The sequence below is a fragment of the Carcharodon carcharias genome, chromosome 20 (genome assembly GCF_017639515.1).
Source record: "Carcharodon carcharias isolate sCarCar2 chromosome 20, sCarCar2.pri, whole genome shotgun sequence".
Taxonomy (NCBI): Eukaryota; Metazoa; Chordata; class Chondrichthyes; order Lamniformes; family Lamnidae; genus Carcharodon; species Carcharodon carcharias.
In genome coordinates, this window is record NC_054486.1 from 111,777,734 (window position 1) to 111,798,498 (window position 20,765).

The 20,765-nt window shown below is 44.1% G+C and overlaps 1 protein-coding gene across 7 annotated transcripts in view; it reads right to left on the reverse strand.

Moving 5' to 3' along the window:
• The window catches only part of LOC121292269 (autophagy-related protein 2 homolog B-like), an 81,396-nt gene that overhangs the window by 23,792 nt on the left and 36,839 nt on the right, over window positions 1-20,765 (reverse strand). For all 7 annotated transcript variants that reach the window (XM_041214088.1, XM_041214087.1, XM_041214083.1 and 4 more), the window contains 16 exons: window positions 18,826-19,018; window positions 17,808-17,950; window positions 16,240-16,400; window positions 15,233-15,405; window positions 14,612-14,762; window positions 13,535-13,740; window positions 13,281-13,361; window positions 11,061-11,167; window positions 10,609-10,701; window positions 10,450-10,520; window positions 9,297-9,373; window positions 9,042-9,212; window positions 6,479-6,629; window positions 4,940-5,148; window positions 3,344-3,570; window positions 1,886-2,018 (listed from right to left, as the gene is read on the reverse strand). In XM_041214088.1, the coding sequence (XP_041070022.1) occupies window positions 1,886-2,018; window positions 3,344-3,570; window positions 4,940-5,148; window positions 6,479-6,629; window positions 9,042-9,212; window positions 9,297-9,373; window positions 10,450-10,520; window positions 10,609-10,701; window positions 11,061-11,167; window positions 13,281-13,361; window positions 13,535-13,740; window positions 14,612-14,762; window positions 15,233-15,405; window positions 16,240-16,400; window positions 17,808-17,950; window positions 18,826-19,018 (2,347 nt within the window). The remainder of the gene's footprint in view (window positions 1-1,885; window positions 2,019-3,343; window positions 3,571-4,939; window positions 5,149-6,478; window positions 6,630-9,041; window positions 9,213-9,296; window positions 9,374-10,449; window positions 10,521-10,608; window positions 10,702-11,060; window positions 11,168-13,280; window positions 13,362-13,534; window positions 13,741-14,611; window positions 14,763-15,232; window positions 15,406-16,239; window positions 16,401-17,807; window positions 17,951-18,825; window positions 19,019-20,765) is intronic.

Below are 20,765 nucleotides of genomic sequence, written 5' to 3' on the forward strand. Positions count from 1 at the left end.
CAGTTGACGTTTCGAGTCGACTTGAAAGGTCAACTGTGCTTCCCTCCACCGATGCTGCCTGACCTGCTGAGTTTTTCCAGGTATTTTTGTTTTTGTTTTCGATTTCCAGCGTCCGCAGTTCTTTGCTTTTATATCTACAGTAGTCTGGTCAGACCGACCTTGAATAAGGTTTCCAGTTCTGATCAATCCCGCCTTGAGCGGGAAGGCAAATGGAATGTTGTCAATTATTGCAAGGGGAATGGAATATAAAAGTAGGGATGTTTTGCTACAGTTGCAGAGGGTTTTGGTGAGACCACATCTAGAGAACCATGTACAGTTTTGGTCTCCTTATTTAAAAAAGGATATAAATACATGAGAAGCATTTCAGAGAAGGTTCACTCGACTGATACCTGGGATGGAGGGTTATCTTACAAGGGAAGGTTGGACAGGCTGGGCCTGTATCCATTGGAGTTTAGAAGATTGAGAGGTGATCTTATTGAAACATATAAGATTTGGGGGGAGGTGGTGGCATAGTGGTATTGTTACTGGACTACTATTTCAGAGATCCAGGGTAGTGCTCTGGGGGCTGCAGAAATGCAGAAATTCTTGACAAACAAGGGATTCAAAGATTACCAGTGGAGTTGAGGCTGCAATCAGATCAGCCATGAACTTACTGAATGGCAGAGCAGGCTTGAGGGGCTGAATGGCCCGCTCCTGCTCCTAATTCATATGTTCGTATTCAGTTCTGGTCACTGAGACACAGGGTGACATTCAAGTGTTGGAGGCAGGGCAGAGAAGAGCCACCAGAGTGATTGTCAAGGCCAGGGTCTGAGATTTGAGGAAACTCTGGAAAAACTTGGGTTTTTCAGTCTGGAAATAAGATGTCTGAAATTCTTAAAAGGGAAAAGTCATTCTGGACTATTACCTTAAATTAAATGGCAAGAAGAGGGCAAGGAAATACAGACAAACTAGCAAGATATAAATTTAGGACTGATATCAGGAAATTGTTCTTCACAGAAGAAGCAACCAATATGTGGAATGAACTCCCAGATGATAAAAGGAAATACTCTACTCTAGCTGTCAGGCTTGGCTCAGTGGTAACCAGTCTCTCAATCAGAAGGTCGTGGGTTCAAGTGACACTTCAGACACTTGAGCAAAGAATCCAGGTTGGAGATGCTGTCTTTTGGATGAGATGTTAAACTGAGGCCCCATCTACTCTCCCAGGTCCCACAGCCACTATTTGACAAACAGATGAATTATCCCTGGTGTCTGAGCCAATATTTATCCCTCAGCCAACATCACCTTGCAATTTGTGGGCTTGCTATGTGCAAATTGGCTGCTGGCTTTCCTGTAAGAGTTACTGTACTTCTAAAATGCTGACTTGACTGCAAAGCTTTGGGATGTCCTGAGGTTGTGCAAGGCGCTATTGAAATGCCTTTTTACATTTTTCATATGGTACTTAAACACTCATAGGCTGGTTAGGCAAAATGGGTGTAAAATCTACCCCCCACCCCCTCTGGGTAAATCATGGGTCTGACATACACACAAACCCATCAGCATCCTCAAATCAACCCATTGAGAAGCCTATATAAATTCAGTTTCTGTTTGCCTGTCCTGGAGTGCATCGGCTCTCCCTAAAAAAACGCACCTCGCTTACCTAACCCAAGAGTGCTGGTGGGGAATAATGAGTTGATGCCTTAAAAACAGGATAAAACTGGCAGAGAGGGGAGAAATAAAAGGAACTATGAAGAAAGAGATGGAAAGCTTTTGCTGCCACGTGTCACATGACAAAACATGCAAGCATTTAAATATGGAAAAGAGAAGTGAAAGCTCTCCGCTAGTGTAATAGCAGCAGTACCAAGGATGGTACTCACAGGTCAGCAGCTCCATGATACTGATCTCTTACCTTACTGAACTGAATCTCCATCAGGATGTCGTGGTTCCTGCCAGGTCCACCCTGAATATGCCTGGCAGAATGACTGTGGCGGGCTGAAGGCTGAGACGGGGAGCCTTGGGAAGAGCTTGAAACAGGTTTAGTACTACAAAAAAAAAGCAGCAGGTAAGAACTTCAGTAAGCAATATTGACTATTTGCTCTGTATTAATGATATTTTAAACCGAAGCAACACAGCACCAATCCTATTTGAAAGACTATGGTTTCCCCTCACAAAATCAAGATGAACTGTGTCTCCAACTTTAGCCCATTCTTCCCAGGACTCCAAATACTGAAATTCATCTCCTTCAATCTCCCCATCCTCCAACAATCTTGAAACTTTTAAAACCAGTCTTGGTGCCACAGAATCACCACTTCCTGACTTACTTCATTTGCTCTCCTACGCTTTTCAATCTGAACGAAGTCTTGTACCTGGGTTTCTCAATACAATAATACTGTATACTAAGCATAGTATTCATGAATCACCCAAGGTCTTAAGAGGAATGATACATCCTTTCACCAATGAACTATTGTACAATCAGTACATGTTGCCTCAACACAACTGACCAATTATTATTTTCTCGTTGCTTCTTAAAATACACAATGAAGGCTGTCTTGTGAATTGTGGGTTGGGGAGGGCAACCCATTGCTTGACTGATGTTAAGTTTTCAACTGGGCTTCTACAGGATGCCTCCGTGTTGGTGATGTGGGCTGGTCTAAGTCATCAGTATGGAAATTCAACATAGCAGGATTCAGCAGATGTCAGTCATTTGGAAAAGTCCTGGTGTGTGCGCGCATATACGTGTATATTTTTTTCCAAGTCCATCATTTTTACATGCGTGTACACACATACAAATGATATAGTCACCTGGTAGTACAGGAACTTGAGTATTGCTGAAAGAGACATGTTGTCAAAGCTTTTCATCTTGCACTCATCAGGACAGATGCAAGAATGCCAAATTTCAAAGGGAACAACAATGTGTGAGAAAAGGGATGCTGATTTGTTGGCAAGTAGGCTTTGACTGGTCGAGAGATTGCCATGGCGAATGCACCTGCAAGCTATTGTCCCTCAGCTTTTGCTAAAAGCTACATATATTCATATGCAGGGACCTGTCCTCTGCAGGCAAAAGGAATATGTCCAGGCATTGCACCTGCTGTCACCAGGATTTCAGGGTTAGGATAATTCTAGTAGGTGTGTGAAAGTTTCATCCTTTGAACTCTGAAAAGAATCCCCACTATTACAATAAAAGGTTCTGGGTTTCAAAATTTGGAGAGATAACTTTGTGGTGAATTTTGAGTGGATACAGGCCTGTCACTGCTGGTGGGAGTTTGAGGCCATGGGTAAGCACATAACCTTACTGGTCGCGTGCGATTTTTGTTACAGCTACCAATACATTAAACGAGTCCAGCGGCATCAATGATAGGACACTTACATTATATTTTTAACAGGAGAACGTGCAGAAAGGGCAGTTCCAAAGTCTCTTCCTCCATACAGGTGCCATACAACAGAGATCTCCTTCACCACGTATCGGATCTCTGGGATTGGAAGGTGCAGTGGTGCTTTGCTCGTGTCCAGCTTCTTGATTGGTCGTGTGAAGTGTTCGTCCTTGATAAGGATCGGTCCGGAGTTCAACAGCCTCACTACAGGCTCAGTCTCTCTCTGCCAAGCAAGACAAATAGCTCCTTTAAAAACCTCAGACTTTACATCTAGAAGGACAAGGGCAGCAGATGCAAGTTCCACCTCCAAGTCACACGCCATCCTGACTTGGAACTCTTATCACCAGTCCTTTACTGTGGTACATCTACAACACACATTCTGCAGCTGTTCAGGAAGGTAGTTCTCAAGGGCAATTAGGGATGGGAAATAAATGCTGGCCAAGCCACAACGCCCACTGACTATAAATTAAAAAATATAAAAATAAAAAGTAAATTTTTAAAAATTACACTGCATGAGGCAAACCTACAACAAATAAAACAGTGATTACTTAGGATCTTTTCTCTGAATGGAATAAGATGAGGATTCCACTGTCCCTTCCTCAGAAAGTCCCTCAGGATCGCACACTCATTTTAACACATTTTTCCTCATCTTCCATCCTTGCTGGGATATGAAATATAGGAATGGGAGGAGGCCATTCAGCCCCTTGAACCTGTTCCACTGTATAGTGAGATCGTGGTTGATGAGTTCTGCCCACACTTCTGTACCTAGCCCAAGTGGTCATTCTTCAAGTATAAACCAAGACACTAATTGTGATCTCGTTAATCAACTGTGGAAGGCATCAGCACAGCACCTATTTCTGTCCCTATCCAAAGAGCAGCTTCACTTGCTATTTTTAGCAGGGGTCAATCAACAGTCATCAGGAACCGGAACCTTGCTGATTTTTGCCCCTCCCTAACCCTGAGGGCAAGTTCAAGCATCCTCTTACAGCTGCTCAAGCTGATGTCAGTTAAGAAAGAGAGATTTACATTTCAATGAGCTCAGGGCCTCCCAACAGTACAGCCAATGAAGTACTTCTGAAGTGTAACCACCCTTGGGTCAATGTAGGGGACTGTGGCAGCCGCTTAGCACACTGCAAGGTCCCGCAGACAGTAATGAGATAAATAACCAGGTAATTTGATTTAGTAACATTGGTTGAGGGATAAATGTGGACCAGGACACTGGAGTAAACTGCATGCTCTTCTTCAAAATAGTGCCAAGAGATCATTTCAGTCTACAAGAAAGGGCAGATAGGGCCTTGGTTTAACTCATCCAAAAAACGATATCTCCAACAGCTCAGCACTGGGAGTGTCAGCTTGGATTCTGTGCTCCAATCTCTGGAGTGGGACTTGAACCCACAACCTTCTCACTCAGAGGTGAGAGTGCTACCCACTGAGCCATGAACAGGAACGGAATCTGGGACTTGTGTAGTTACCCACTGGACCATGCATTTACCCTGTAAGCTCATTTCACCACCTGATATCTGATCTAAATCTCCCATTTCCTTTAGGCACTAGTAGTTGCTCGCAGTTTCTTTCCCCGTTTCAGCATTTACCGTGACTGCCATCTTTGGTGCCTCCAAGATACAGAAATCCTCACTCTCAGGCTGCTCGCTGGGGAAGGAGGGATAAGCTGCATGATGCTCAGGGAGGATCATGGTGGAACATGGGCTCTGCTCCTGCGAAGAACCTCCACTCTCATCGGGGAAGAGGAAAAGGTCAGACCGGGCTGGCTCTCGTTCCTGAATGAGGTCATTGTAGATCCCTAAAGGTGGGTAAAAGGAGACAAATGAAACCTCTCATTCCTACCTTGAAACGTCACAGATAAAGACAAGTGTAGATGACTGGTCTTTCCCTTGCTTCAGATGATCATGACCCAGAGTTCATGTGGTGCAAATGTTACACGTAGCCCAAACCCAGATACGATCCAGGTGGCATGGCTGCTTCACTATCGAAGGAGCCGTAAATGGAGCTGAAATCAGCAGACACGTTTTCCACACAATGTGTAGAATCACCAGAGAACAGCCGCACTCCTGCACTGTTGCTGCTCATGAGGCAATGCAGAAAACAAGATTGGCAACTGAGTCCCTTTGATCAAACCAATGCAGGAAGGATGAAACTGGCCCTTCCCCACTCTTCCAAGCAGAGATCAATGCTACCACCTGAAAACATATAACAAGGAAAATACACAGCAAATCAGTGTGGCCAAGAAGAATGCATTGCCAGTGGAACTCTTCACTAGAACTGTGGGACCGTCAGGAAGTGTAGATGTGGAGGTAAAGAGCCTCCTACTGCAACTGGCAAATGGACTTCAATGCCCTTTTTTGGTCCTGTGGATGTTAAGTTCTTTCTGTCTTCCTCAGCCCTTTCAAATCACACTCTTGTGCAGCCTTCTTTCCCTGAGACAACGATGCCAGACCAACTACACTCTGCCTCATTCTTCCATTTGCACATTGGAATTTCGAACAAAGACCTTCACAGAGAGAATTGCAAAACAGCAGCCAGAGACTCTTCACACATTACTCAAGTCACAAGCGGCCTTTACAATAACTTGTATTCATATTGCACTTTAAAAATAGTAAAACAAGGTGGTGCATGGGAGTGTTATCTAACAAAACTTGATACTGAGTAACATCAGGAGATGTTAGGGTAGATGACCAAAAGTTTGGCCGAAGAGCTAGATTTTGAGGGGAAGGAGGTAGAGAGGTTTAGGGAGGGAATTCCAGAGCTTAGGGCCTTGGCAGCTAAATGCACATTTCCTCAATCGAGGAAATGCAAAAGGCCAGAATTGGGGAATGGGAATATCTGAGGGACTTGGAGATTGGAGGACGTTACAAAATAAGAGAGAACGGAAGAGGTATGTTTTAAGCAGCATTTTAAAGGACATCCATTTGCAGCCTACTAAATCCAGTACCGCTCTCCTAGTGAAATGAGTTAACATATCTAAAACTCAACCTCTGTGCTGTCCTTTCTTTGCTGTTGTATTGTGTATCACACTCCTCCCCAATGAAGGATCTTCTCATTTTCTCATGCTCCACCAATCTTCTTTTTAATGTTTCAGCTCTTGATTTAACCACTTTACTTTCCCCACTCACCATTTGATTGCTGCAAGGTTGGAGCGGCAGGGGGTGAAGAAGGCAGAATGTCCATCTCTTCCATGGCGTCGATCATCAGGTCCCGTAGGAGCTTCTGCTCGGCTTCAGCAAGACCGGAGGTTCTGCAGGCAGTGCTGTCACCTGACCCAGCCTGAAAGGAAACACGCTTACAATCAATCCATCAGGGAAACAGATTTGCAATATTCAATGAAGTTGCAAGTGTGGCTTGGGGTGGGGCAGAGGCAGAACCAGGGAGTGAGGCAGTAGAAGGAAACATGTGACATTTTGACCAGTGGTTCTCAACACTTCGGGAGTTTTCTTCGCCTCATATCTGGGCCTGTTATACACTCATTGACATAGACTGATCTAAAGGCATCAAGGGGTATGGGGAGTGAGCGGGAGTATGGCGTTGAGATAGAGGATCAGCCATGATCATATTGAATGGCGGAACAGGCTCGAAGGGCCGAATGACCTACTCCTGCTCCTAATTTTCCATGTTTCTACGATCACTGTGATTAGTCAATAACTCCATTATCATTGTATCATGTGATTCCTATGTTGGTGGAAGGTGAACTAGATGGGCCCTGGGCATTGGTCAGTCTAGCAATTTCTATATTACTATGTTCTGGGAGCAGAGAGCAAGAGATAGCAGGACACAATGTTTAGTGGCCAGCTCATATTTCCAGAATCCATTTTCTTTAATCTTCTATTCCTCCTCTATTCTTGGTGAGAGCTATCAAACCTCACCCAGCTGTCCTCGGCCATCTGCACCTGACTCTCTACAACTTTGTGACAGAAATTAAGAATTTTTGCCTATCATTATTTGTTTATTGGACGCTTTCTTGCTGGTTACAATAGAAGGAGGGTTAAAGTTTAGCTGTTTCGTCAGGTTGATGATGTTATGGGCCCTTTTGTAGGCATTGCATTGATATAGTGCTGAGGAGTGAGCTGATAGAGCTCCTTAAAATCCTCCTTATGGAGGATATTTGATAGGGTAGACAGAGAGATGTTTTACTTGTGTGGGAATTCCAAAATTATGGGCCATAAATATAAGATAGTCACTAACAAATCCAATTCAGGAATAATTTCTTTAGCCAGGGTGGTTAGAATGTACCTCAATACACCATCACAAGGAGTAGTTGAGGCAAACAGTGTGGTTGTATTTAAGCAAAGGCTAGATAAACAAGAGGAAGAAACCACTAGAAGGATAAGGTGATAGAATTGTAAGAAGCCAGTGTGAGGCGGCTCATGTGGAGCATAAACACTAGCACAGACCAGTTGGGCAGAATGGCCAGGTTAGGTGCTGTAACTTCTATGTAAAAGGTGACCTAAAATGTTCATGTGTGTGAATTACTGAGCCATTGGCACAACTCTATCCCAGCAGCAGCTCTGAAAATGTGAATCCCCTGCAGTCAGTTACTGAGGTTCAGGAGATGGCCAGAAAGAGAAAATAAAGAGAGTGCAAGGGCAAGAGCGCTAACGAAAGAATGTAACAGTGTGAAAAAATTTAGAAATACAAACTGCAAGACCAAAGGTAATTAACATCAATTTGAATTGTTCTGATCAAGTAGGGTTAGGGGTTAAGCTGATAAAGGAACAATGTGGGCAGAAGGAGGGAGGCATAAGGAGAGACAGAAGGGCAAAGGGGGAGAGGATGGAAAGGAAGAAGGAAGGCGAGTGAAAGAAGGAGGGAAGAGCAAACCCATTGCCTTTGTTCCCTGTGACAAACTCCACTCCTGAACCCAGTGCTTCCCAAACCTTTTCCTGCTATGCTTCCATTTTAATGCCTCAAACTTCATGTGACCCCAAGGTGAAACTAGTGGGGGCGGGTTTGGGGGGGGGGGGGGGGGGGGTGATATTGATAAAGCAGGGTTTAGCCAAAAACACTCGTTGGGGCTCCCTCAACAGCACCTTCAAAACCCATGACCTCTACCACCTAGAAGGACAAGGGCAGCAGACACATGGGAACACCACCACCTGGAAGTTCCCCTCCAAGCCACACACCATCCTGACTTGGAAATATATCGCCGTTCCTTCACTGTCATTGGGCCAAAATCCTAGAACTCCCTAACAGCACTGTGGGTGTACCTACACCACATGGACTGCAGCGGTTCAAGAAGGCAGCTCATCACCTTCTCAAGGGCAATTAGGGACGGGCAATAAATGCTGGTCTAGCCAAGTAACACCCGACCTTATGAATGAATAAATTTTTAAAAACTCTGACCAAGTCACAGGCTACTTTGGCAGCAGCAATCAGGTTAGAGAGAGCAGTCCATCACACCACACCCACCAACAAAAAGAATCCAAGCGTTTAAAGGGGCCTTGTAGCTGTCAGAAATCAGCCTAAGTTCCATGGCAGCCATTGCTGCCTCGAGGCTCGAGACCCCAAAATTTCATCTCACAGTTTGGGAAGCCCTGCCATAGCTCTCCATCAGGTCACTGTTCAGCACCAACTGGTTCCACAGATACAAACTACAGATGTATCGATGCCTGTTAAAGTGCCAGAATTCTCACCAGTTTGAGGAATTAAAAACACGAGTGTTGCAAATGTATTGTAGATTACCCGGCTCCTCTGCGCTGCTGCTCCGGGAGTGGTGTGGAGTTTGGAGGGTGGATGTAGGTCTCCATAACTCGCCACATACTGGATGAGGTTCATGAGGGCAGCACAAGAGTCAGAACATGTCCGGATATGGATGACATCACTAGAGCAACGAAGCTCAAACCGGGGCTGAAACTGGATAGAGAAGGAAAGTTCAATGGAAAAACCCAATCGCTACAATTTGAAACAGTGAGACTTACATGGATAAAGCTCCCTCACCCGCTCTCGCTCCGCAGTTGGCTTCGATGCAGTAATTCGAAATTCCAGTAACCCCATGTCCAGGACTCGTACGTAATCTAGAATAAATCATTTACACCAGGTGAACTTGGTCAATGGATTTTCCTTCTTACAGTTACTCACTGACACAGTTTCCTCACCCAACAGAAATCTGTCAAAATCAACAAAAACAATCTGAAAAAAATCTTAATTTCCTGTGGTAGGAGTTCCTCTCCTAAAGGTGCTGAATCTCACTGGGGTACGGGTCCCCCAACTGTCTTGAAGGTGCTGACTCTCACTGGGGTACAGGTCCCCTCCTCTCCTGAAGGTACTGACTCTCACTGGGGTACAGGTCCCCCGCCTCTCCTGAAGTGCTGACTCTCACTGGGGTACAGGTCCCCTCCTCTCCTGAAGGTGCTGACTCTCACTGGGGTACAGTACCCCTTCCTCTCCTGAAGGTGCTGACTCTCACTGGGGTACAGGTCCCCCTCCTCTCCTGAAGGTGCTGACTCTCACTGGGGTACAGGTCCCCTCCTCTCCTGAAGGTGCTGACTCTCACTGGGGTACAGGTCCCCCTCCTCTCCTGAAGGTGCTGACTCTCACTGGGGTACAGGTCCCCCTCCTCTCCTGAAGGTGCTGACTCTCACTGGGGTACAGGTCCCCTCCTCTCCTGAAGATGCTGACTCTCACTGGGGTACAGGTCTCCTCCTCTCCTGAAGGTGCTGAATCTCACTGGGGTACAGGTCCCCTCCTCTCCTGAAGGTGCTGACTCTCACTGGGGTACAGGTCCCCCTCCTCTCCTGAAGGTGCTGACTCTCACTAGGGTACAGGTCCCCTCCTCTCCTGGAGGTGCTGACTCTCACTAGGGTACGGGCCCCCTCCTCTTCTGAAGAAGCTGACGCTCACTGAGGTATACCAAAGCCTGGGGACCCCCACTTTTAGTTTCCTAAACTCTATGGACACCCAACCTTTAGTACCGCAACTCGAGGACACCCACCTTCCATACTCTAATGTCTGCTTACAACGTCCTTTAGTACTGCAACCCCTGGGGACACCCTCCTTTTTAGTTCCCTAATCCGTGGGGACAGCCTGCCTTTTAATACCTCAATCCATGGAGACATTTCCCGTTTAATGCTAGATATAAAACAAATCTCACCTTGCTTTAAATTTACTGCAACTGAATGGCATTTTTCAGACAAGTACAATGCAGCATCGTCGATAATAATTCTGGAAGATGAAAGATAATGTTTATTGCAAATAGTTGATTGGCAGAAAAAGAAAGTGATTATACAATCTGAAAGGGATCAGTCAGTACCTGAGTGTGGAGCAGTATTTGTCCAATACAATGTTACTGGATATCGTGAAGGTTTCAACAGTCACTAGTGCTCGAACTGGTAAATACAGTGGCCTGGAATATAGACACAATCACACACATTTTAGGCATTATCAGTATCCTCTACTCCAAATTTAAATTCCATTAATACATCTGGAATATAGAGCTAGTCTTAGTAATGGTGACAATGAAACTATCTGGTTCACTAGTGTCCTCTAAGGAACGAAACCTGCCATCCTTACCCAGTCTGGCATGCATATGACTCCAGTTTTAGAAAGAGCTTTACTCTGTATCTAACCCATGCGGTACCTGCCCGGGGAATGTTTGAGGGGACAGTGTAGAGGTTTTACCTTTGCATTAAATCTTGCTGTACATAACCTTGATGTATCCAACAAAATAAATGGTGAGAAATCTTGTGCTGAGAAGTTGCTCACCTGTAGTCGAGGGCACAGCTCCAGAGATGCAGGTGGAATGTGGTTGCATTTGCTGGGTGAGCATAACCCAACACAGGTTCATCAGCAATATTCAGGAAATCCACGATCTGCAGAGAGGGAGAGAGCAATTACTCCCACTAGGGGTCCACGAAACAGGCTCTGAACTAGGTGCAAAACCAGCATAGTCACAACATTAAAATAACAGCACAATGTCAAGTCTACATTCTTATATCAGTTGGCCATGCAGCCCTCCTCAAATACAAGATAAAATGAACTAACGGGATCCAAACTATTTAGGTACATGAGCTAAGGGAACTTGAGGTGTTGAGAACAGTGAGAGGTCAGTTCTATCCTGGTCTCCTAAGTTCCTGATCTTAGGTTTCTTGCTCGAGGGAGGTGGTGAATGGAAGCCAGATGCAGGTTACCAAAGAGCAAGGTCATCTTAGGCTGCTCCTTCTGCTCTCTGCTGGCATCTCAGAGCAGCATTAGTAGAGGCAGGGCACTTATGCTTGCTTCTGTGCTTTGATAAAGTAGGGAAAATTGCAGACACTTCATACACTATTTCTAAAGTAAAGAGTTTCTACCAGTAGCTTTTCATAAGTAACTGAAATCAGTGAAATAAATAGCAGAAATATATTTTACTATGTTCTAGAGTGGGATAGTGGGATATTTGATCAAGTGATGTTTGGGATAGGGGAAAAGGAGGAGAGGAGAGACCAAGCCCTTATGACCGAAACTTTAAGGAAAGTAACAAACATTGGACTGAGCCCAGAAGGCTGAAAATAAACCTACCACCCTGTACCAGGACACACCGAGTCTTCCCTCTCAGGCAAGGAGCCTCAGCTACATATAGAGCACTGAACCCCGATAATGGGTAGGGTGCATTCAGCCACACAGAGTAATTTGAATAGGGGAGAACCTCCAATGAAAGGGGAAAGCGCAGAATGAAAAATTAGTTTTTCATGATTGCGCTTTCACAAGGAAATAGAGGACTACATCTGGGGAAGGGAAAAGGGAAGTAGAACGATAAGATACATAGAATCTTAGAATGGAGAATCCCTGCAAGTTTTCCCTTCAACATTTCATTCTGTATGAAAGATACTCTTGAATTTGCTTTCACCACCCTTTTAGGCAGACCATCCAGATTACAATAACTCACTGCCTGAAATGTGAGGCAAAAGACGAGAGTCCGAGACTCCAACCGCTAGGTTAATAAGCTTAAAAAATAATTAGTTTTAACACTGAAGCAATGATTAATTCCGCTGGATTTTAAATTTAACTGAAAATCTGAACTTATAATATTGAACTTTAATCCCGGCCCATGATTCAGGGCAAGACATTTTTTGTGTGTGTTGCTAATTTGGTAGCATGTTTGTTGGGCAGTGTTCAGGGACTTGCAATGCCAACCACTAGGGAGCCATGAAAAAGAACTAGAAGCAACTATGATTCTCCAATCAATCACAAAGTAGTGAGAGCAGGGCATGCAGACTAAGGGGCTTGGTTGAAGAGTTGGAAGCGATGTATATTTTTTTTTTTATATATATATATAGTATGCATCTGATTAGTTTAAATTTCAATTCTTCAAACACATCTGCACATGTGCCGTACCTTAAAGGGGCTGACTCATGTGCAGCCTGCGGGTATATTCTGGGTTTGCGAAACTTAAAGGGAACACTGGCTTGGAGCTTCGTTCAATTTGCTAATTGTTTAAATTTTAAAAAGTCAGTTTGATTTTCTAAAAATAATTAAGAAACAATTCATTTTTCTTCTGCACTTGAGACAAGAGAAAAATCTCTGTGCAATGCAATAAAAAATTTAATATTTGCCAGGTTATTATTGATTACCAACACCTAAGGAAACAATATAAATGCGAGGCTCAGAAAGCTCCTTCTCTGTTTCTCCAATTAAATATTATACAGAATTGCAGCTGTGGTGTGTACTTTGGGAAATACCAGCCCTTGAGCTATTTCCCATAATAAAAATTGGAGCTGTTAGTTCTTACAATATACACAATGGTGTCTAATCTCTGATTGATATACATAGTAGGGAATAGCAACCCCTTTATACAAGATGGAGAGTAAAAGCTGTTGCATATGTCAAAGGAAGTTCCCACAACACCTAGTGCTTTCACTCTGAACAGTACTTCCAGAATCTGAGTGTTGATATCCAGTGTTACCAGGCAGTTCCACCCTGCCCAGTGATGACTGATGTGAAGCTAACCTGCTCGTACCAGCTCCGCCCTGGGGGCACGTTGCGGTGCCGAAGAGTGGCACCACGTAACCCGACAGCCACGAGGATCTCCTAAAACAAAAGGGAGGGGAAAATACATCAACCTTAACAGAAAGTTTCCCACTTGAAAGAGAATATGGTAAACTTTTAACCACTACTTGCATTTATATAGCATTTTTAATGTAGCAAAGGGTCCCAAGGCACTTCATGGTAGCAATGATCAAACAAAAATGGCCAAAAGTTACCTTCATGTTGTTCTCGGTCTTATTGTGGTGGACTTTTACTGCGATGGAGAGCATGTTTGGACTATCTGTACCAACTCCCACCGAAGCAGCAGCCTGTTTGGTCAAAGCACCCTCCTCAGACTGGTAGATGGTAGGTTCAAGCCCTGGAGACCAAGTCTTGCTGGGGAGTTTCACATCACCAGGGGCACACACGTCCTCAACCATTCCTGCAATGGACCAGAGGACAGGCTGGGAAAACCAGAACTAGATTCACTGTCTAACAATACCATAACAAACAGCATGCACAGGTAACTTTTCCAAGTAGTTACGAGTCCCTTCTTTATACTGGCTTATCATGTTGGAACATCTCAAAATATTTCTGTAGTTAGCTGATTTTTATACTAACATTAGCAGTCATTCCATGTTAAAAATGTCCTGTACAAGGCAACAAGACGATGAGCATTTTATTTTAAGATGGTATTTACTGGGGAAGAAATGTTACCCGAGATACCAAGGTTATCTGTTATTCCTTGAATAATGTCAAAGGATCTTGTAGCACTTTTGCCTCAGTTGCTAAATGCCCACCCAAAGTGTTATTGAACCATCCACACCAAGGGTTCCTGGGATTGATCTCTGGTGTTAACCAGGATCCTCAGTTGGAACTTGTCTAAGCACACCTATTCAGAATAGAGGGAAGCAGGGGAGGACTATGATTGCCTACTCCAGTGAGAGTACCTTCAGGAGTGGAGGGTCCCGTACCCCAAGGAGACTCAGCAACTTCAGGAGAGGAGGGGACCCGTACCCCAGTGAGAGGCAGCACCTTCAGGAGTGGAGGGTCCCGTACCCCAACGAGAGTCAGCAGCCTCAGGAGAGCAGAATGTAAATTGGATGGGTTGAGGGGATTGGCTAACTAAAAGACATAGGGACAAAGTAATCTGGAGCAACAACATATCATCCACACAGTAGTTGGACATGAGTTTAAGTCCAGCTCACAGAAAGTTCTTGAAACCAGAAAATAACTTCACAGTAAATTAATCTCACTAATGGTTGTAGAAAATACAATCTCTCAGCATATTTACAGCTAGACCACCTCCATACCTTGGTGACGAAGGAAGACTTTGTTGGTCTGGAGACAGAAATAATGCTGATCATCGAAGCCCTGATACTTTCCCACAGAGAACAAGCTTCCATTTTCAATCTCTAACCAAAATTCACCATGCTTCTCAGCTAACGGCGTGCCATCTTCACTCTGCAAGAGAACGCTGTGCTCAGACTGAATTGTATCTCCATTCACTTTGTGCCCTGAGATGATGTTACTATGTTGTCTTCTGGAACCATTAATGAAGACTTTGTGATACAGCCGAGTGGATTCTTAGACCACTGCTGAGGACAGTTGAGAGTCAACCACATTAATGCAGGGCTGGAATCGCATATAGGCACATAGAGCAAATTTCCTTTCCTAAAGGACATTAGCGAACTAGTTGAGTTTTTATTACAATCCCACAGCTTCATGGTCACCTTTCTTGAGACCAGGTCCATATTTTAATTGTACTGCATTCAAATTCTCAAGCATTTCATGGTGGGATTTGAACTCACAATCGTTGGATTACTAATCCAGTAAAGTATTCACTAATCCAATGTATTATCCATAAGGATCTTACACTGGGAGTAACCTTCATGCTCATAGGCCACAAACTCATTGCTCCCACAGACTCTCACCTTGGTATCCGTGTGTATGGTCACAAGCCCATGAGAAACATTGAGAAGGACCGACAGGAAGCTCTGGCAATTCTTGTTCTGCTGTTCAACCTTCTTTTTACGCCGTGACCGGTGGGCTGGGTCAGTGCTCGAGCAGAACTGCAGCGTCTCCTCATCAGAACCGCTTTCGTCATCTTTGGAACAGGGAGGGGAGTGAGTCAGGTAATCACTGGGGCACATCATCCAGTCAAATGCTGCAGCTTTCCCCGCAAATGGTAGGAATATGAAACATGCAATGGTTCAGGCAGCATGTGAAACAGGAAAAATGATGATGCCAAGATGAAAGCCAAAACATTAACCTGTCTTTCTGTTTCTCACCATCACTCACCATTATATTTCCAGCCTTATCTGGCCTCATTACACTCTACTGGCCAGTCATTCCTTTCTTTCCCTCTCAACACACTGCTTGTTATATTAGAATTGCTTGATGGAATCATAGAATTTTTATTATTCTTTCATGGGACATGGGCACCCCTGGCTAGGCCAGCATTTTTATTGCCCTTGAGAAGGTGGTGGTTAGAATTTTGCAGCAGAGGAGGCCATTTAGCCCATTGTGCTCATGCCAGACTCTTTGAAATTAGTCTCACTCCCCTGCTCCTTCCCCTTAGCCTGTATTATTTTTCCTTCAAATATTTATCCAATTCACTTTTGAAAGTTACTCTCCCAATTCACTGTTAAAATTCCTAACTATTTTCAATGACTCTATTCACCCATTAACCACCTCTACTCTAAAGAGATCAATCCCAGCTTCTTCTAATGGCAGTCTTAGAGTGCAATTTCCAATGGCGTTCAATGTGCGGATGTGGAGACATGAAGCAACACTATCCCTCTTCACTGTACCGGGAGGGGTGGGGAACACCCTTAAATATACATAAAACACTCAGCCCTCCTGCCTCACAGATTGAAACTAATGATGGGAGTTACATGGTCTCATTCACAATTGTATGAAGGACAGTGCAATACTGTACCATCCTGGAGGAGTGTCGACTTGAGTTGAGTAAGACTCTCTTTGCCAAATGCGTTGATTAACTGGCTGGCCACAGACAGTCCAACCCCGTAAGTAACGTTTTCAACTGTCTCAACAGGAGATGGGGCAGCAGGTTCCCATAGCAACAAGTCATTATTTATTCTGTAATAAGAGTAATGAAAAGCATATTAGCAAATGATTTATGGAAAAGATAGAACTTGCATTAACACAGCGACTCAGGATACCCAAAGGTGCTTCATAATCAATGCTCTTTGAAGTGCAGTCACTGCTGTGTGGAAGCAGATACAACAGCTAATTTGTACACACTACGAGCCAACATAAAAGTATTAGAGATGATTTTTGGTAGCGTTGGTTGAGGATGGAATGTTGCCTTGGAATCGAGGGAATCTCCTGCTCCTCTCCAGAGTGCCAGTGGATCTTTAACATCGACTGGAATAGGCAGATGGCACATCAGTTTAACATCTGATTCTGAAGGAGCGTGACAGGGCAGAAATCGAGAAGCTGTTACCCCTGGCTAAGGAATCTAAAACATGGGGAGCAGCCTCGGGATAAGGGGATGATCAGTTGAGTAGTAACTTCTTCACTCGGGGTTGTGAATCTTTGGAATTATCTGCCTCAGAGGGCTGTGGGTGCTCCACCATTTGAGTATATTTAAGGTTGAGATGGACACGTTTTCAGTCCCTCAAAGAATCGAGGGATATAGAGGTGGGGAGGAAAAGTGGAGTTGAGGCAGAAGATCAGCCATGATCACACTGAATAGTGCAGCAGGCTTGAGGTTCCGTATAGGGGGTGCGCACCTGCTCTATTTCTTATGTTCAAAGCAAGGCACCTTTGACAGTGCAGCACTCACTCAGCACTGCACTGAAGTATGGGCTCAAATCCCTGGAGTGAAGCTCAAAATCACAACCTTCTGACTGAATGGCAACTGAAAGAAAGGTAGGAAATGCAAACAGCAACAGCAGTTTATAAAATCATGGTATTATAAACCAAATAATGAAATATAATTCATAATATAACAGGAATAAAGCAAAAAATAAAGCAGAATTTGTTGGTTTTTAAGACCTCACCTTCAGCATTAGCAAGAACATGGGGGCACAGTAATGTGGTGGTTACGTTACTGGACCAGTAATCCAGAGTCCAGATTAATAATACAGTGGAATGCGAGAATGTTAGCATGAGAATTTAAATTTGGTTTTAAAAATCTGGAACTTAAAAGCTAGTGTCAGTAAAAGTGACCATGGAGCTGACAGATTGGCATTAAAACCCAGCTGGTTCTCTACCACACTTTCAGGAAGGAAACCTTACTAGATCTGGTTTTGCATGATTCCAACATTATTGACTGGCTTAACTGGCCTGGGTGTACTTGGAAAGGGCAATCAATGCTGGCCTTACCAAGAATACCACAACTCGAGAATGAATAAAGGAAGGTAAACTCAACAAGGATGGTGTACCCCAACACGAGGGTTGGAGAACTGAGAAGCAAAAAACAAAAGCAAAAATCGCAACCTAGATTTGCTGCATTTAGAGTGGGAGAGACTTTAGACTCACCTGTTATACACTTTCTCATAGAATACCTTGTTTGGCAGTGTAAGGTTGACATTAGGTAACATCAGTTCCAGTACGTAGTGGGAGGTGCTTATGGTTTTATCCTGGAATTGACCCATTTCGAACTGATCCCCTGGCATCACCATCTGCAGAGAGCACACTGATCCAGTGAGACAAACAGCATCACAGCCCTGTGGATCTACACCAGTTTTCAAGGTGCAAACTGTACCTGCTTCACGTACAATGTTGGCAAGGCGTAACAGCCAGTTGCAGAGAGTTTCACCAGTTACCTCATGTTACATGTTGACTTGTTTTAAAGGTACCACACTGTGTTGAAGTCAGCGTTTCTATGGGTGGAATTTTACAGCCCTGTCCCAGCCATAAAATGCAGCAAGTCATTCACAAGTCTATTGATTTCAGCAGGACCAGAAAATCCCGCTGGCAGGAGGGGCTGTAAAATTCCACCCTGTGTGTATCAAGGGTGAAAATACCGCCTCGCTATTAAAAACGTGATCTCTCATCAACAGATGCTGTACTGTAACCCTTCGGAGAAGATGCTATTTCAAATTGCTAAGCTCACATGGAAAGACCACAAGTCATCTGGTGTGTGAAATGGAAGATGTCAAACTGATGCTGTAGGGAACATGCTTCTGTGACGTATTTAGGGACTTCATTCAGTAATGGTGCTGTACCTGTTTGATGGGATAACGTAGAGGGAGCTTTAATCTGTGTTATACCTCTCCTAGTGTTTGATAGGACAGTGTAGAGATGGCCTTACTCCATCTTATCCCTCTGAAGTGCTTAACACCAATCCGGGTGCCTGAAATGTAAAGTTATTCATTCCTTTGTATGACTTCCTTCACCTTGATGAATAAAGAACTGAGTGCTCATAGTGATTCTCACTGGAATTTAGCTTGTGCCATAATAAACGTATCAGTGATGGTAAATGACCACAGGATTTGATACTAAGATTAAGATCTTTCCATTTCCCCAAAATATGTATGAAGAGTAATGCTCCCACCTCCTCGTTTTCATACATCACTCTTCGTGAGGAGAAAGGTGAGGGTTCCTGCCTTCCCAAATCACAAACGTCCTTCAAGGAATGGCTTCCACCCTCTTCATCCTCCAGTAAGTGACTCCCGGGTTCTTCCTCTTCTGTCGTTATTCGCTCCAAGATGGAATGCACTGCTGTTGGATTCACCTTCAATACAACCCTAGTGACAAAAGCCCCCCATAGCATCAATACAAAGTGAACATACATTCAACGTCAACTGAGCATTGTGGAAACAAGATGCAGATGTAATGTTCTGTGACACACCATGCCATTGGAACAGCATAGAGAATCTGAGCAACAAATCTCCAATGCCTTCGAAGCAAGTGGAGATAGAAAGGTGCCCATACAGTCCAGAGGAAGCTCACTGCTACATCCACTGCAAGTTCCTGGTCTTAGCTGTCACACAGAGCCTTCAGCTCTGGAATTCTTTTCCTATGGTCTCTACTTCTCTCTCTTCTTTTAAACCAGTTCTTAAAACCTCTCTCTTTGGGCAATTTCCTAATATATGGCTCAGTGTCAAATTTTTGACGGGTGACCCTCTTGCTAAGCACCTTGGGATGCTTATATTAAAGTGCTTTATAAATGCATGTTGCTGTTATGAAAGCATTCCGCTGCTTCACCGCAGTAAATCAAATCAAAAGTTACGTTTTTAGAAAGAACTTAGCAGGAAAAGTTAATAGGGTGAGATGAAGTAGGGTGGGAGGAGAATCGTACAGAGCTAGCCATGGAGCAGTTGAGCCAAAGGGCCTGTTGCTGTAAATTTTGAATACTTGTATGTAAAATTGATCAGGGTTTCTAGCCCCGGCTCCACTTTATCACTTTTCTTGAATGGACCCTCGTTCCCTGGTGCTGTGCACAGGTCTGAACATCCAATTCTCCGAGGTCAGAAATAAAAGCAAAATACTGCAGATGCTGGAGATCTGAAATAAAAACAGAAAGTGCTGGAAAAATTCAGCAGGTCTGGCAGCATCTATGGGGAGAGAAACAGACGTAACGCGACGAGTCCAATATGGCTCTTCTTCAGAACTGAAGAAAGGTAGAAATGTGATGAGGTTGATGCTGCTGAAAAAGGGGGAGGGGCAGGTAGAGCAAAAGAGAAGGTCTGGGATACGTTTGAGGAATAAGGAACATCAGTTATAAAGATAGATTGGAAAGGTTGGGAATGTTGTCCTTGGAGAGGAGAAGGCTAAGAGGAGATTTGATAGAGGTGTTCAAAATCATGAGGGGGCTGGATAGAGTAGATAGGGAGAAACAGTTCCTGTTCGTAAAAGGATCGAGGACAAGAGGGCACAGATTTAAAGTGATTTGCAAATGTAATAAGAGAAAAAAAACCTTTTCATACAGGAAGTGGTTCAAGTCTGGAATGCACTGCCGGGAAGTGTGGTGGAGACAGGTTCAACTCGAGGCATTTAAAAGGGCATTGTTTCTGTTCAAATAATCATTCAACGTGCAAGGTTACAGGGAAAAGGCAAGAGAATGGCACTAAGTTGTAATGCTCATTTGGAGAGTCAGTGCAGACACAATGGGCCAAATGGCCTTCTTCTGCACCCTAACAATTCTGTGATTCTGTGACTCATGTTTTTGAAAACCTGCTGAGATTTTTCAACACTTTCTGTTTTTATCTCTGAGGCCTAAGCAAGGCAGCTCATGCACCTTTCTCTGTTCTCTTTCCTCCCACAACCTAATGCTGTTCAAAACAAACTTGGTGACACATGCTCCCCCTTTTTTTTTTGATTGTCTGTTTGGCAAAGCAGTAGCACAAACTGCTTCTCTCAGTTAATAATGGTGGAAAAGACAGAGGAACTAATTGCGAGAAGTAGGGAAAGGATCTGTGCTACATATCCCATATACCCTACATGGTCCAGATGGTAGATTCGAATCTTGCTGTCCAAGGTTTCAATTCTGAC